Below are 17210 nucleotides of genomic sequence, written 5' to 3' on the forward strand. Positions count from 1 at the left end.
GGTCCTTGACGTAAGGCCAGGGGGTCCGTATAAAGTATGAATTTTTGTATAAATTTTGTATATTTTGTCATGACATGTTCCCATGAAAGAAAAATCTAATATAGCTGATGATATGGCCAAATACTAGACAAGTCAACTAACTTGAATAATACTTGACTGCATTTGGTCCTCACAAAGACACAAATGATACATAGATGAGTCAATTTTGTTCTGGGGGTCCTTGAGGATGTATTGAAAAGTTAAAACCTTTGGTGTGATGGGATGCTTCATTCAGTATAAAGTAAAAGACCGTTGTTGTATTTAAGGACCGGTAAAACCATAAGCAAGAAATTACTTGCTTTTTTCTCAATGTGAAAATAAATGAAAATCTGACATAAAATGACTATTTGGTAGACAAAGTCATTTTCAGTGCTTACTTTGAAATTCTCCTCTGTAAGTCCCTCCTCAGTCTTAGCGTCTCGAATCATAGCTGCCACGTATCGTTTCACCAAGTTTCTCAAGACCTCCTGCATTAAGGTAAACAGCAGTACAATTAATTGGTGGAAAAATAACAGAAAATCAATACAATATAGAAAAATTTAAGTTTTAGAGAAACAGTTTTTTTGGTGATAAGCTACCTGGTATTGGTGGTTGAGTCTCACGTTTTCAGCAGCTCTTCTCTGAAAGGACGAAAGGAAGGACATTTGTAATTCAATAATTGTATTGTCTGTCCCCTGCAATATTAAAGTATCTTCTCATTTTAAGAAAACCAAGCACGCTGGACATCTTATGACACATATTTAGCTATAATGAAATTCCTTTTGCTGCATTACATAACCTTAACATTTTCAATCAAATTTAATTCACTTTTCTGTCATGTCAAATTATCATTTATTTAAACCAAATTCAATATAAGAGCCAAGAAGAAGAAGAAGAAACAAAATAAACTTTTTTTTTTTTTACAGAGTCTCACCCCTAATGTCCCAAATGTCTCAGTCCTCTTTGACCTCCTCTTGAACACATGCACCTTAATCCATGTAATCAGGTAACATATGGATTTGGGACTGGGGATAATGTTGAAGGGAGGTGGCAAGGTGCCTCCTTCCTCAAAATAACTCATCCATAATTTAGTTCTGGCAAATTTCCACTCAATATCAGCATGGTCCTTCAAAAAAGCCAGAACACACTATACGTGAGAAGCAGGTCATTACTGAGAAATTTACACTTATGGATTCATACCAAAGTGCACAATGTACAGAACATTGTACCGTATTTTCCGGAATGTATATCATGTGGCGACTTATATAATGCAATTAAGGTCAAGCATACAAAACATGCACAAAGCACAAAATGATCATGATCTCAAGTTTATATGTATAGTGCATTTCCTACAAGGTGGTAGTTTCAGTTTTGCTTTAAAACCATTTAGGCTTGCCATTTATAGTTAATGTTGTTTATAGTTTCTTTCATACTTCTATTTTTAATTCCTTTCTGTTCTGAAAAACATTAATAGTAATGTGCAACTTGTTTTCCCGGAAAATACGGTATATGCAATATGCAACAATAACTGGAGTAGGACGTCATAAAAATATATCTACAAGTGCTCAGGTCAGACCTCAGAATGAACTTACAGCGATATGCTGATAGGAATTGTTCATCATGGCAATGAGCATATTGAGGAGGACCACCAAGGAGATGATGTTATAGGTACCAAACATGGTGGCACCCACAAATTCGGTGAACTTGTGGTCAGCTTGGACATTGGTCACATACAGATTGATCAACCCAAAAATGGACCAAAACAAAGACTGCAAGGTCTCAAATAACCTACAAACAGAGTACAAGCAAGATTAGAAAGGGTAGTTCCAACTTGTCTTATACACAACTTTTTTCAACATTTTCATTTTGATCTAGGAGTTAAAATTACTTTTTAAGATTCAACTGATTTATAACTGGTGTAGTTGACAATGACAATAGATACATTAAATGGATAGTTCACCCAAAAATGAAAATTCTGTCATTAATTACTCACCCTCATGTCGTTCCAAACCCATAAGACCTTCGTTCATTTTTGGAACACAAATTAAGATATTTTTGATGAAATCGGAGAGCTTTCTGACCCTGCATAGACAGCAATGCAAATGAAACGTCCAAGGTCCAGAAACATGACATCAGTGGTTCAACCGTAAATGTTATAAATGTTATGAAGCTACGAGAATACTTTTAATGTGCAAAGAAAACAAAACTAATGACTTTATTCAACTATTTCTTCTCTTCCTTGTCAGTATCTGCCACGTGTTCATGAGAGTACCACGACGCATCCCTAACGATTTCCTTACTACGTTTCTGGGACTTGAAGGTTTCAGTTACATTGCTGTCTATGCAGGGTTAGAAATCTCTCGGACTTCATCAAAAAATATCTCAATTTATGTTCCAAAGATGAACAAAAGTCTTATAGGTTTGGAACGACATGAGGGTGAGTAATTAATGACAGAATTTTTATTTCTGGGTGAACTATCCTTTTAAGAATTGAGATATGAAGTATTAGATATTAGTCTTTTTCCCCCAAGACTTACGTTGAGAAAGCGTTGTTTTGACGTTCGCAGCGGATGCCTTTGCAGTTCATGCCATCACTACTCTCGTAGTAGAAGTAAAGCTGATTGAGTCCATTAGCAAAGGCAAGCAACACCAGGCAGTAGATGAAGAGGAACTTTAGGATGTCCAGAAGCATCCGTCCTAATGATATCTGCAAAGGACCTAGGTGGGAATTGGCCGTGAAGAGCGAGATGAGGCGTAGAGAGCTGAAGATGTTGGCAATAGCGAACACCGCCTCCGCCACTAGTGTGGGGTGCCACATTTCCCAGGTTTCCCTGGGTTTGCAACCACTGTACTGTTAGGAAATATGAAAATAACAGTTAGTAAGTAACTCTTGATCCATTCCCAAGTGATTCCGACCAGCGATTGTTGTGATGCAATGTACCTTAACATATGCAACCATCTTCAGTGAGATGGTTGCAAGATACAAGGAATTCATCACAAAGTCCATGAGATTCCACCAGTCATGGATGTAATCCTGAAATCCACCATCCCACATCTGCTTGATCTCAGTCCATATGAATCCTGCAAGGGCAACCAAAAGATTTTGTTGGTTTCTGTTCAAAGACCTTCATGGTTCTCTGGTCCAAGATGAAGCATGAAAACGTTGCATGGAGAATATTACAAGCAAATAGCTCAATTTAGGGTCAGTTTATGGAATTATATCAGTTCTGTCTTACCTAGAACCCAGGGTAGGATCATCCACTCCACAGTGGTGGGCTTTGGACCTTGGCGATCAGGATTGTTAGAGACTATGTGCTGAGAGGCCAGCAGCAGGAGGAAGAGGAAGGTCAGGTAGGAGGCTGTGTGGCAAATAAACTTGATGAAAGGCTTGCGGATGAACAGGCCATAGCGGCTCTTGGGTGCCACCAAGTAACAGAGGGAGAGCAGGGGGAACATGAGGCCGATGAAGACGCAGGTGATGAACTTTCCAGCCCAGTGACGTCTCCTCCAGCCAGGAAATTCATCATACCAGCGTGAGGCCAACAGCTGCTGGCAATTTGGCTGTGCTACAAACTGAGAGAGAAAAGAATAGAAGAGAATACAGGGAAATCACATGCTACTATCTAAGTATGAACAGGTGGTCTGGGAAACAAGCTGCCAACTCTGTAACATTTTTTTTTTTACCCATCGTTTTGACATTTCATCATCAGATTTCCCAGAATTTCCATTTTTACCATTTGCAAGACATACTAGAATTTTACATCTGTGTACATATATTTTATTGACATAGTTTGTGTATGACATGGGACCATTAACTTACAGAAATATCATTACGGCATGTATTCCACTCTAACTGAGCTATAAACTGTCAGTAAAATTAAGTTACAGCACAAGCAAACTATACATCAGCGTTTTCAGCAGATTCCCTAAAGCCAGACTCCAGGATACTGTGTGAAATATGCATTAGTGTCTTATAAAGTCAGAATGATAAAGTGATCATGAACAGTGAGGCAGGATGTCTGAGTTTCTTCCATTTATTCCCCATCAGACTGATGAGCCTCCTACGGAATAGTTAACATGTTGCTTCATACTGCATGAGATTCAAACACTTACACAAAGGTTTGCAATGTGATTTGACAACCATATTGTTGTAGCCAAAACAATCTGAAGGCACAGTGCCACCTATAAGTTGTAAAATCATAAAAATGTAAATAATTTCGATAAGAAGTGTATTGAAAACCCATTTTTCTAACTTGTCCTGCAGTTTCAATTAATCCTCCCCAAAATTGTCATCTTTAGGCCAAGCTGGTCCTTAGTTAGTAAAATGTTCTTAGGTAACAACTATTATAACCAGAAAAAAATAAAATTCATTTTAAAATAAAATAAAAAAAACTGGAAATGCAAAAATAATCACTAGCAGCAATCTAGAGATATTTAATGTGGATATTTAAAGGATATCAAATTAACACACTATTATAACACTCTATAATTAATAAAATATTACATCTACAATAAAAATGAAAAACATACAATTCTTACATAAAAAACAAACTAAAACTACATTCTAAATTCTTTAAAAAACACTAAACTACAGTAAATCTAAGTCAAAGAGTGAAAAATAGCAAAAATGTAAGCTGAAAGGACAAACTAAAAACAAAACAGGAAAAAAATATATATTATAATAACCGTGTGTAACATATCCACTATATTGATCGAAGAATGCTGAATTAAAGCTGTATGGTTTGACCTTAAAATGAAATTTAGTAGGTATGTGACCAAGTCATAACTATAAGCCACCTACTGGTCACAGCTGTAAGTTAAACCTTGTAAATTCAATTAGCTTTTAATCTTTGCAAAAAAAATTGTGATAAACATTCTTTATTTACTGAATCATGCTTAATGCAATGTTTATTTTTAATTATATGCATGGCCAAGCAAATGCTACAGTACTTGCAGCCATATATTGACTCTTGCTCTTGATGCTTATTTGTTCTTCTCCATCATCCTCTTCATTTGTCTCCAGTGATTTGCCCAAAGCCATTAACGGAGCATCTAAAATGTCAAGCGGAAGTGGGAGGGCGCCTAACCAAATTACAAACAAATGCATCCTCATTACAGCAGAGCCAGGCGTTCTGGAGGCGATGAGGTCAAGTCTGAGATGATTTTAAGTGTTCTCAGTCAGGGCTGATTTGCACGGTGCAATCTGTTCTACCGCTCAACTAAAGGAGTCTCTGTCACGGGGCTGCTGTACGAGCGAAGACAGTACCTTAATACACCTCAGCAGGACAAATAAGTCTAGCACTTAAATAAAAAAAAATCAGGCTCAGTCTAGAGCATGTGTCTTTTTACTGCTGTACTCTACAGCAACAAGTGAAAAAAAAAAACTTTATATAGTGCCATGTTCATTTCTCAGGCTTTCAGAACTATAAAACTTGAAAGCTTCAGATAACATAAAACATCTCCACGATAAATAAATAAATAGTACAAGCATTATGAAAGGCAATGGCATTTTTCTTATCCATTCACAGCAAACAATGTGCAACATGTTCTTTACTCTTACAATATAATGACTGATATCTTTTAATCTGAGCAAAGCATGCTGCATCTGATCTGAACTGTTCTCTGATATTATAGTGGACATCCACATGCACCCTTTAATTGGAGGCATTCTAGTAACATTTACAATAATAAGATTAGCGCTGATGTGGCTATCACTGCCATTTCCAAAGACAGCTTGACTGCTGGAACAAATGCCATTTAATCGGAACTTAATCATATCTAATATAATCACGAGCTGATAAGAATATAACCAATGGATATATAAGTAATTTGCATACAGTAAGCAACAAAGTGGATCTTTAGGGTGTAATGCCTTTGCAAAACCAAAAGAGGGCAAAATAATTTCAGCAACAAGGATCCTGGATGTCACAATTAATTGTTGCATTGTTATAATTTCTTTCTTTATTATTTATTTATTTATTTATTAGTAATTTAGTCATTTTTGTTTCATGTTCACACTGTATTAAATAAAAGACTAAAAAAGACTATTTTCTAACCAAATTAGAACAGTCTAAATTCAAGAGGCAAAGTAATTAGTAGCTATGAATCCACACTACATGCTGAAAGTGGATGACTCCTTACTCCTACACTGCAATAAGTCATAACTGGTCAAAAGGGCCCCTTTTATGAGATCTACACGGTGCTGAGGCATGTGATGACCTTGTCAACTGTGAAGAAAATTACCCGACTCTTAGTTTGGGCTTGTAACACTTCAGTGCTTTTGAATTAATGCACAATGGAGGCTTGAGTTTCATCTGGCTCACCTCAGGTATTGCTAAGGGGACCTTCTTGAGCATACAGTATGGTTGCAACCCAGTCAACATACGTGGGAGTTAATTTGTCTTTAGCTTAGTCAATCTTAGGGGAGATATAAATCACAATCTGCAAGAAATAGCTTATTAAAACCTTAAAAAATATTTGGCCCAAAAAGCCAAAAAATATTTGGACATTGTAGCTGTGCATAAAAAAATATAAAAATGCCACTGTATTATTTAAAAAAACAAAAAAACAAACAAATGGCATTTATTTTAAAGTCAAGACAAGTTATTAATATTTTTATAGTACTTTATACAAATTTAAATTCTGTTTCATTATTCAAGAATAATGAATTATTGTCAATTAAAATAATCATTATTATTAAAGAAAGACAAGTAAGCAAAATATCTGAAAAAAAGAACATTTTCAGGTTTCTAAAAAAAACAATTAATTAATTATTAAAAAATATTAATACACTAACTTAAATAATAATAAATTATCCTGAAGCCAGTTAGTTAAAAGCAGATGTAAAAATGTTTTGGTGATGGGTTTGTGTTTGATGCCACTTGGTTTAATATTTGTTATCTATTGCAATAAATATATACATTTTAAGTGTCCAACTGTATGAAAATACAGTTGAGGTCAAAAGTTTACATCCCCCTTTCAGAATCTGCAAAATGTTAATTATTTTACCAAAATAAGAGGGGTCATACAAAATGCATGTTATTTTGAGATCCATCTTTTCACACTGAGGACAACTGAGGGACTCATATGCAACTATTACAGAAGGTTCAAACGCTCACTGATGCTCCAGACGGAAAATCCATGCATTAAGAGCATCTTCATTGATCTTCATTGAATTTGAAGATCAGGGTAAATTTAACTTATTTTGTCTTCTGGGAAAAATGTAACTATCTTCTGTAGCCTCTGAAGGGCAGTACTAAATGAAAAAATGTGATATTTAGGCAAAATAAGAAAAATGTACACATCTCCATTCTGTTCAAAAGTGTGAACAAATATCACTAAACAAAAAACACAGCTGTGTATCAGGTAAGAGCACAGTATTAAGAATGGGGTCATTTTTATAAATTCAACTGTTATTTTCTCTTGTAAACTATATGTAAGCATCTTTTTTTGTGAAATATCTTATTCGGGTCAGTACTAAATAAACAATAACATGCATTTTGTATGATTCCTCTTATTTTGGTAAAATAATTAACATTTGGCAGATTCTGAAAGGGGGGTGTAAATTTTTGACCTCACCTGTACATGATTACAATACCAGATCTGTACCTCTTTTTGTCGGTATTTGATGGCCAATTTCAGTCGAGCCAGCTCATTGTTGGCCTCATCTTGCAGCAGGTTGACATCATCACGGAAATTGAGGATCAGCTCCAGTTCGCGTGAGGACCGGGTTTGGTCCAGGAGGTCCTTTGCAAAGCGTTTACACTGATGGGAGAGCTCCTCGTATTCGGCCTTGAACTCGTTTTCAACTTTGCTGAGCTCCTGGAGCTCCCAGCTGAGCTGGAAGGCGGTGAGGAAAGGATCCTCGCTGGACAGGGCGATGAGAGAGGGGCTAGCCAGGGCCTTGTAGATGTTCAGCCGGGAGCGTGAGTGCCGCAGACTGTCCACGTCCGAACTGGAGACGCACTCCATGCAGTTACAGCGCACCTCGTGAGGCTGGGGGACAGACACGCCTTTCTGCACCAGCATCTTGATGATCTCGTAGTTGTTGGTGTGGGCAGCCAGGATGATGGGAGTGATGTCAGGGGTGAAGTCTGAGAATTGTTTATCGAGCAGGATGGGTGGTACCTGGTAAGAAAATGGAAAAGATGGCTTAAATTAATCTGATAACACATATATACACATATAGTCATTATTTTACACTACACAACGGCCCCAAAAACAATTAACACATTTAGAAACTATTATGAAACTGAACCTGAATATCCTTTTTTCACAACTGAACATACCAAATACAGTATATCATAAAACTAAATATGTTATAATTTTTTTAATAAATTTAAAAAAATTATTTGATATTTTGTTTTGATACTTTGTTTGATATTTTGTCATATAATGCATATATACCCTAGTAAATAAGTAATATATTTAAAATACAGTTATTTCATACTAAGTATAGTTCAAATCTATTAACATATTTACTGACATATCGCTCGAGACTTACTGATATAAAAATAATAATTAAACTTTAACTGAAGTACACAACACACATTTCTTACTATTAGGCCTAAAATGTGTTTTAATGTTACTATTAATTAATAAAGATTGCATGATCTTTGAATAATGTAAGCCTTTAAATGCAATATATTTAAAGTGTACCTGAAGTGTATTTGCAATAGTTCCACTTTAGCACAATCAAATATACTTCAGTGTATCTTTAGTTGGACTTCAGCAATACTTGCTCAAATTAAAGTGCATTAAGTACAAAATTAGTTGTTCCAATTTAGCAGACTTTAATATATATACCAGTTTGTATACCAAAAGTACACTTATTTTTATTAAGCACATGAACACAAATATGTAAATGTAGTATACTTAGAATGAGTTCAACTACATTTTACTATATTTATTTTTCACAAGGGTACATTTTCAAATCTGGATTAAGTGTCCAATCACTAGTACACTACACTGTAAAAAATAATTTCAAAATTGAAAATTTCACAATTTTTACTACTTCAACATTTCATGTTTAATTCAATGTGTCACTTGTTGTTCCTTTCTAATTGCTAACAATTTCTGAGTAAAACTTGTTTCTACACAATTGTTTTCAGTGTATTTGGGTCCACTGTATATAATAATAATAATATTAAATGTGTAATTTATTTTGAAACAATTTTCACTCAGAAATCACTTATACATTTCACAAAAATTAGTTGTTCCAATTCAGCAGACTTTAATATATATACCAGTTTGTATACCAAAAGTACACTTATTTTTATTAAGCACATGAACACAAATATGTAAATGTAGTATACTTAGAATGAGTTCAACTACATTTTACTATATTTATTTTTCACAAGGGTACATTTTCAAATCTGGATTAAGTGTCCAATCACTAGTACACTACACTGTAAAAAATAATTTCAAAATTGAAAATTTCAAAATTTTTACTACTTCAACATTTCATGTTTAATTCAATGTGTGTGTTGTTGTTCCTTTCTAATTGCTAACAATTTCTGAGTAAAACTTGTTTCTACACAATTGTTTTCAGTGTATTTGGGTCCACTGTATATAATAATAATAATATTAAATGTGTAATTTATTTTGAAACAATTTTCACTCAGAAATCACTTATACATTTCACAAACAAGTGCAAATTAAAAGCAAATAAGCAAATAACACATTGAATAATCTTTGTTTTATTCCCCTTTATACAGCAGTAATCTTTATACATGAATAATCTTTGTTTTATTTATCTTTGAAATATCTTACAGTGTACTGAAAATGTAGTATACTTAGAATGAAATTCTAAGTAAGAATGAAGTTCAACTACATTTTACTATATTTCTTTTTCACAAGGGTACATTTTCAAATCTGGATTAAGTGTCCAATCACTAGTACACTACACTGTAAAAAATAATTTCAAAATTGAAAATTTCACAATTTTTACTACTTCAACATTTCATGTTTAATTCAATGTGTCACTTGTTGTTCCTTTCTAATTGCTAACAATTTCTGAGTAAAACTTGTTTCTACACAATTGTTTTCAGTGTATTTGGGTCCACTGTATATAATAATAATAATATTAAATGTGTAATTTATTTTGAAACAATTTTCACTCAGAAATCACTTATACATTTCACAAACAAGTGCAAATTAAAAGCAAATAAGCAAATAACACATTGAATAATCTTTGTTTTATTCCCCTTTATACAGCAGTAATCTTTATACATGAATAATCTTTGTTTTATTTATCTTTGAAATATCTTACAGTGTACTGAAATACTGCAATATTTACTACTGAGACATTATTTTATAGTATGAAATATATTTTTTTTTAAATATACAAAAATTTCAATATGCAAAACATTGGATGAGTATTCAGAGACTGTGTTGACAAGCATTTAGTGTTGAAAAACAATTGCCATAATGAGGATGTATTTGCTTTACAATTGGCATCTCCCCATGAATCGCTGAAATAGCCACACTTGCTGGACAAAAACCCCACAATTAAGGCCTCGTTATTATTCAGATCTCAAATGTGAAGGACAGCTATGACAATGAGAACTAAAGAATATTCCAAACGAGAGAGGAACACAAATGCATAAATTAGGAAGAAGGGTATAAAACAATAGCAGTGCCCACTATTGGTTCAATAATGATGAAATGGAAGCTACATCAAATGACCCAGACACTGGCAGGGAAAAAGGTCTTTCCTGAAAACCCTCTGAGCACATAAGAAAAAAAAAACACTTGGGAGAGAGGCTACAGAGAAGCCTGTGATCACTTTGAAGTAGCTACAGAGCTTCAGTAGCAGAGACGAACCGTGTGAAATCCTGTCTGGAGTTTGGCAAGGTTTTTGCTTGGAACGCATAATAGTGACCCAGTTACAATGGGAAAAGTTTCTGTGGTCACATAAGACCGAGCTTTTCTAACCAAAGCAATATGTGTGGCAAAACTAAAAGTGCCCAAAACTACAAACAACAATGCATCCAATAAATTACACTGGGGGAGCACAATACTGAAGCACTGGTTTTCATCAGCAAAGATGACGCACCTTATTAAAACGACTGGCACAATATAGCAGGAAATACAGCAACCTATTTCAGTCTGAAGTTTGGGAGGAAGTTCATCTAAAGGACAATGTTTTGGACAAGGGCAAGGATAAATCAACATCAGCCAACTTAAGAACAAGATAGTGAATGTCCTAAAATGCTATGGTTGAAGCACTAATCCATAATTCTAATCCAACCATGAAGTACATGCAGTACTCGAATCGTGGCGCACAAGTATCATCTGTTATCCTAAGAAACTAGAGCATATCTGCCAAGAAGTCTGGCTAAAATCATATGTAAAAATAAGTGCTGACATTAAAAGACATTCTTGCCTAAAAATATTAAAATAACCTATAAAACAATGTTAAATTGTTGAATGAACAATAAACAGCCTATTACAGTCACAGTGTTTTAGCTTTAGCGCTGAAATTAATGAATGTTGCATTAACTCATTGACTTCCAGTGCTTTAAAATATACAAAACTCGACCGGTATGACTTTCATACCCTAGTAAAAAAGTAATTTATTTAAATACATTTATTTCATACTAAGTATAAAGTTCAAATCTGTTAACATATTTACTGACAGATAATTCAAGATTTACTGATATAAAAATTATAATGAAACTTTACTTGGCATATTACATGTTCACGATGCACTTTTCTTAATATTAAGACTAAAATGTGTTTTAATGTCACTTTTGATGAGGACTGTATGATCTTTGAATAATATCAGACTTTAAATGCAAAATATTTAAAGTGTACCTAAGTATACTTGCAATAGTTCAACTTTAGCACAATAAAATATACTAAGTATATCTTTAATTGTACTTCAGCAATACTTCTGCACAATTAAAGTGCATAAAGTACAACATTAGTTGCTCCAATTTAGCAGCTTTAAGTATACCAGTTTAGTATACTAAAAGTACAATTGCAGGACATTTTAGTAAGTACATAAATATACAAATGTATTTACTTAGCATGAAATAAATGTATTTCAAACATGCACTATCCCTTGTAAATGTAAAATCTGGAACTTGAAGCATAACCAGCTTAGAAGTGAAGTGGATAATATCTAATCCTTTAGTGCAAGTTTTAAATCAGCTTGAAATAGCGAGTTGTAATATATACACTGCTACATGAAGACTGGGTTCTGTGATCACACCACATTTGGGGGAGATGGATAAAAAAAACTGTGAGAGACAGAAAGAAAGAGCGTGAAAAAGAAAACCAGGCAGCATGCGCAAAAAAAAGTGATTAAAAGTGAGAAAGAATAACGAGTGAGGAACGAGTGAGGTGAGAGAAAATGAGTTGAGAGTTTATGAATTAAAGCCACATAGAGAAGAGAAGGTGCGATTTGAAGGTAGGGGGTGATTAGCACATTTCGACTGATATCTTCATCCTTTTCACAAGAGCTCCAAGCCCACGGTGGCAACAGCAAAAGCTTGACTATTTGAGGAAGATAATGAAGGCTCCAGTAGGAGACATGTTCAGGCTGGCAGCCATACTGATTATCTGCTGCTGCAATATGACGCTTTGAAGCTCATCCTTAACCACAATAGACCGCAGAGGTGAAGGGAAAAGTATTGGAGAAAGTAGAGGGCTTGACTCAAAATGTCAGCAAGATGACAGTTCAAGTCAGTTTCGTATTTAATAAGTGAAAAGAAGCCAGTCTCATGATTCATTACGCACATCTCCAACAAAGCTGAAGGACAGTTTTTTTTTTTTTCAATCTGAATTTTTTTAACTGCTAAAGAAAGAGACTCTTTACCACCATGTAATTTTACTGACACCTGATCTAAGCAATGCAACTTACTCCCAAATAATGAAAATAATGATAAAAGTGTCATTTTTACATGCACATCCAAGATGTAGATAAGTTTGTTGCTTCATCTGAACAGATTTGCTTACCATTGTGAATGGGTGCCGTCAGAATGAGAATTCAAATAGCTGGTAAAAACAATGATGATAAGACAATGATAAAAACAAAATCACAATGATGCAAAAGTAACTCAAGACCATTAAATTAATATCTTGTGAAGTAAAAAGCTGCATGTTTGTAGGAAAACAAGTCAATTAATAAGACGTTTTAACTTCAAACCGTCGCTTGTGGGCAAATTACGATTCCATAATCCATAATGACGCTTCCTCCAAAGCCCATCTCCTGTTGTCCTCTCACATCAACATATACCATTAAGAACTGTTTTGGACTGTTTTCGCTTGTAAACGATGCTTGGCCTGTTCATATTTCTCTCCTGATTCAGACGATACAACTGGAGAATGCAATATTACGGACAGAGGACTCGTTTGAATTTAAAAACATCTTAAAGTTGGATTTGTTTATTACAAACACAGTTTTTCACTTAACAAGACATTAATTGATAGACTGGAGTCATGTTATGGATTATTGTGATGTTTTTATAAACTATTTGGACTCTCATTCCGACGGCACCCATTCACCGCAGAGGATCCATTGGTGAGCAAGTGATGTACTGCTACATTTTCCCAAATCTGCAATGAAGAAACAAACTCATCTACATCTTGGATGGCCTGAGGGTGAGAACATTTTCCGCAAGTTTTCATTTTTGGGTGAACTATTTCTTTAAGAAAAGAACAAAATAATTTTTTGACTACATAACAGCCAGTTACATTATTTAATATATATTTTCATAAATTACACGAACTCGCTAATGTGATAAAAGACATGAAGAGAGCCACATTATGATCATCAGAATCATAATTTAGAAAATCAAAGCAAACAACCTGTTCATGTGTACTCACTCGCCCTCTTGTGGTCTTTAGACATGCTGATTTAGTCATTTGCATATCAAAAAGTTTGATAAATGTGACATTAATAGACATAGACAGGAACAGACACAGAGACAGAGGAAAAGAAAAAGCACTCAGGGATTGAGGAAGGAAAGATCAGATGCACAGCTGCTCTGGTTTGTGAATGGTGCATCCATCCCATCATTTTTCTGAATCAGTGCTGCAACATCCAGTCTATTCTTAGCCAATAAAGGAAAATTAAATTAAAGTTATAAGGAGTGAACAGACCAGTAAGACCCATGTTAAGTCACTCAGTTGGTGAGAGAGCAAAGATCGCTCCTTTGAAAAGTAAACACCATTAGAACAACAGTAATTATTAATTCACATGCGTGTCTGAACACAGAGCTTTTTATAGCAAACGGTTTTCTCCTCTGAAAAGAAGCAGACAAGCACACTTTTTCTAAAGTGTTCTTGTGTTGACAACTGGGGACTTAATTCCTTTCAGCCCTAAAAACACTCCTATCTGCAATAACGGGTTGTTTACATGAGAAGTTGATAAGATATATTTTGAAGGTTTCGTGTCCAGGGAGACCCAATGAAATATCTGGATAATAAAGCAAACATCTATATTCAGATATGCTCTACAAGTTCTGTTTTGGGGATGCAATTTTAGGACTTAAAATGACACAGCTCTGTTCACAGATAGCAGGGGAAAACTATGCAAAATGTGTATAATAAAGTGCAAATATTCATATAAGTATGCATAGTTAGTACAGCAAAATAAACAAGCTTTATGACCTTTAGCAGTTGCCACAAATTCATCTGCCACTTGGCATCTGCTTAATTTGGCAATTAATTGTTTTGTGCAATTAATTATTGGCAGCTGAATGCATGAAACCATCACAATTAAAAGACCAAAATTGTTTATGTGTTTTTGTATTTATGCTAACAATTTTATTTTTATGCTGTTAATACATATTTCAATGCTTTTAATGAATCACTGGCTTAAACCAACCAACCAGCTTCCACTAGTCAGACTGGTCTAGTTTGATGGTTTTAGAGGAGTCTGGGTACTTATTAGCTGGTCATGGTAGGAAACCCAGCTAAACCAACTGAACACCAACACAAGAGACCAGCTTTATAAGACTTCAAAACTAGACTGGTTTAAGCTTTTGTTCTAGCAGGGATTACGCGATTTTCAGTTCCTTTATGGAATATTGTTGTTTTATAGAACATTGACAGTGTGTAACTGATTTGGCTAGTTTGAAACAGAGATGTGATCTAGCAAACTATAGCAGACAGTTCTTCAAACAAACCTGTTTCTCTCCACTGGGCTTCTTGTGGTTCAGCAGGAGCTCCACGGCTCCCACCACCTCTTTACGGATGGCGTGGAGCAGAGCATCCCCGACATACACGTTGAAGCTGAGGAGCAGCTCAATGATCTCCAAGTTCTCATTCTCAATGGCGATGAGCAGCGCCGTGCGCCCTAGAGGATCGATGCAGTTGATGTTGATCTTGAAGTAGATCTCCGCCTCTTCCAGCGCTAGTTTCGCGCTGGCGTAATCGCCCTTCTCCACGGCGCTGAGATAGGACTTCTCCTGCACCGAGAGCTCTGACTCGGCGCGCACTATCCGCAGCGGAATGCGGTCCCGGTACGAAGAATTGTCCGTTCTGCGGTAGTACAGCTGCGACATTGTGACTTAATCCATCACAACACGAAGTGTAATAGCAACCTAAAGACAAAAACATCTTGGGAATTGATAGACACAATTTGATGGCTTTATAATAACAGTCTACTGAAAATCGAGTATAAGCTAGCAGGTGCAAAGTAATAGACCACACAGAACCAGCAATGAAACAGCTAGCAGCTAGTCATACAAGTGGTTAGTTTTTAGAACATTGTATCTGGTCGCACAGCTAATAAACAACTTATAGGGGTATAGTGGGGTCATGCAAACGGCTTGGCACAGCTGAATAGATCATATTTACATGGAATACAACAACAATCACCATTTCTATTGAGTTCTTAAATTGTAAAAATAAAAGGAAATAAAAATGAAACCTCAAATATCAAAGTAAAACCATTATTAGTCCCTGGTGGTGTGAAATAAAGCAAGCGAAACTCTTCAAATTACGCATGGTATGGTATCACCTTCTGGGACTAAAAATTAAACTTATAATACAAAATATACATAGAAAACAATATCAGTGCTTAGTAATTTAAAGTAAAGCACGCAAACCTGCCAAAACACACTAATCTCCAAATTGCGCATGCTTAGGCTACGCAAGGACACCACTATAAACTTAACGCTTAAAAACAACTTCAATTTCAACATTAAGAATCACGACTAAACTTTTGAAATTGCATATGAAGTATATGAAGGCTGGATTAACATCACAATTCGCATTAAACGCTTAAAATAGACAACACGCACTGTTTAAAGCTTTGGATAAGGATGCTGAATCGATTTACAGAGCGCAGTGTACTGTACAAAAACTCACCTTGCTGTCGGAACAACTTTGATTCTCACATTTATAAAGCTGACGCAATCAACTTCACCGATTCATCACCGAAAATACTTTTGGAGCGGTATTCCTACGACCACATGAGAATTGTTGCGCATGGCGACTGTGTTGTGCTGCCACAGCACCGACGCACCGCTGTAATCAAGCTGGAATTGCAATTATCCATTACGCCCCAGTAGACGTCTGTCATTGTCCACAGTGCATTGTATTAGCATTTCCTCTCGTCTGTTATTCCAGTTCAGATGAGCCCCAGTCTGACGTAGATGCTGCTGAAAATTATTACCAAATTAGTAGTTATAGGCTACATTACGTAATTCACGTGCTCCAACATAGAGGCGCATTAATGTAATCTAATTTACAACCAGTGGGGAAAAATGTAAATGTAAAAATGTCCTTTTTGTAGATTGTCCTATATGCGTTTTTACCCTCTGCCGGTGTTTTTTTTTTTTAATTTAAAGGCGGCCCGCGCCAGCGCCACAACAGAGGAGAGAATTTTTATTTAAACAGTTTTAATGCACATCCACAAAACTTTAAAGACTGTCAAGAACTGTTAAAATGTTAGAGGAGACCGGTAGGGGTGTGAATTATAAAGAATTCTGGTCCCAATCTCAAAGAACAGATAAACATAGGTAAATGTAATAAATTGATTAGAAAAGGTGTTTGGTCGCGCTGTATGTTTTGATTATTTTAAAAAAGAACCGACTTATAAGAATCATTAACACAGGAATCGGACTACACTTAAGTTTTGCATGATTCAGAAGAACTAAGCACTCGCGTGTCGTGTTGGGTGCACACACAGAGAGCCGCGTCTCACAGACAGTGCACAAACACGAACCGCGCTCTCC

At 35.4% G+C, this 17210-nt stretch overlaps 1 protein-coding gene across 1 annotated transcript in view; it reads right to left on the reverse strand.

The window, feature by feature from the left end:
• Positions 1-15548, reverse strand: part of LOC107752869 (short transient receptor potential channel 4-like) — a 17574-nt gene extending 2026 nt beyond the window's left edge. The window contains 9 exon segments of the mRNA XM_016568942.1: positions 417-506; positions 618-659; positions 953-1144; positions 1611-1806; positions 2556-2869; positions 2960-3099; positions 3255-3591; positions 7627-8145; positions 15156-15548. Coding sequence (XP_016424428.1) covers positions 417-506; positions 618-659; positions 953-1144; positions 1611-1806; positions 2556-2869; positions 2960-3099; positions 3255-3591; positions 7627-8145; positions 15156-15548 — 2223 coding nt within the window.
• Positions 15549-17210: the final 1662 nt, after the last annotated feature.

The sequence above is a fragment of the Sinocyclocheilus rhinocerous genome, unplaced genomic scaffold (genome assembly GCF_001515625.1).
Source record: "Sinocyclocheilus rhinocerous isolate Xijiao unplaced genomic scaffold, SAMN03320098_v1.1 scaffold1965, whole genome shotgun sequence".
In the NCBI taxonomy this organism is placed as follows: Eukaryota; Metazoa; Chordata; class Actinopteri; order Cypriniformes; family Cyprinidae; genus Sinocyclocheilus; species Sinocyclocheilus rhinocerous.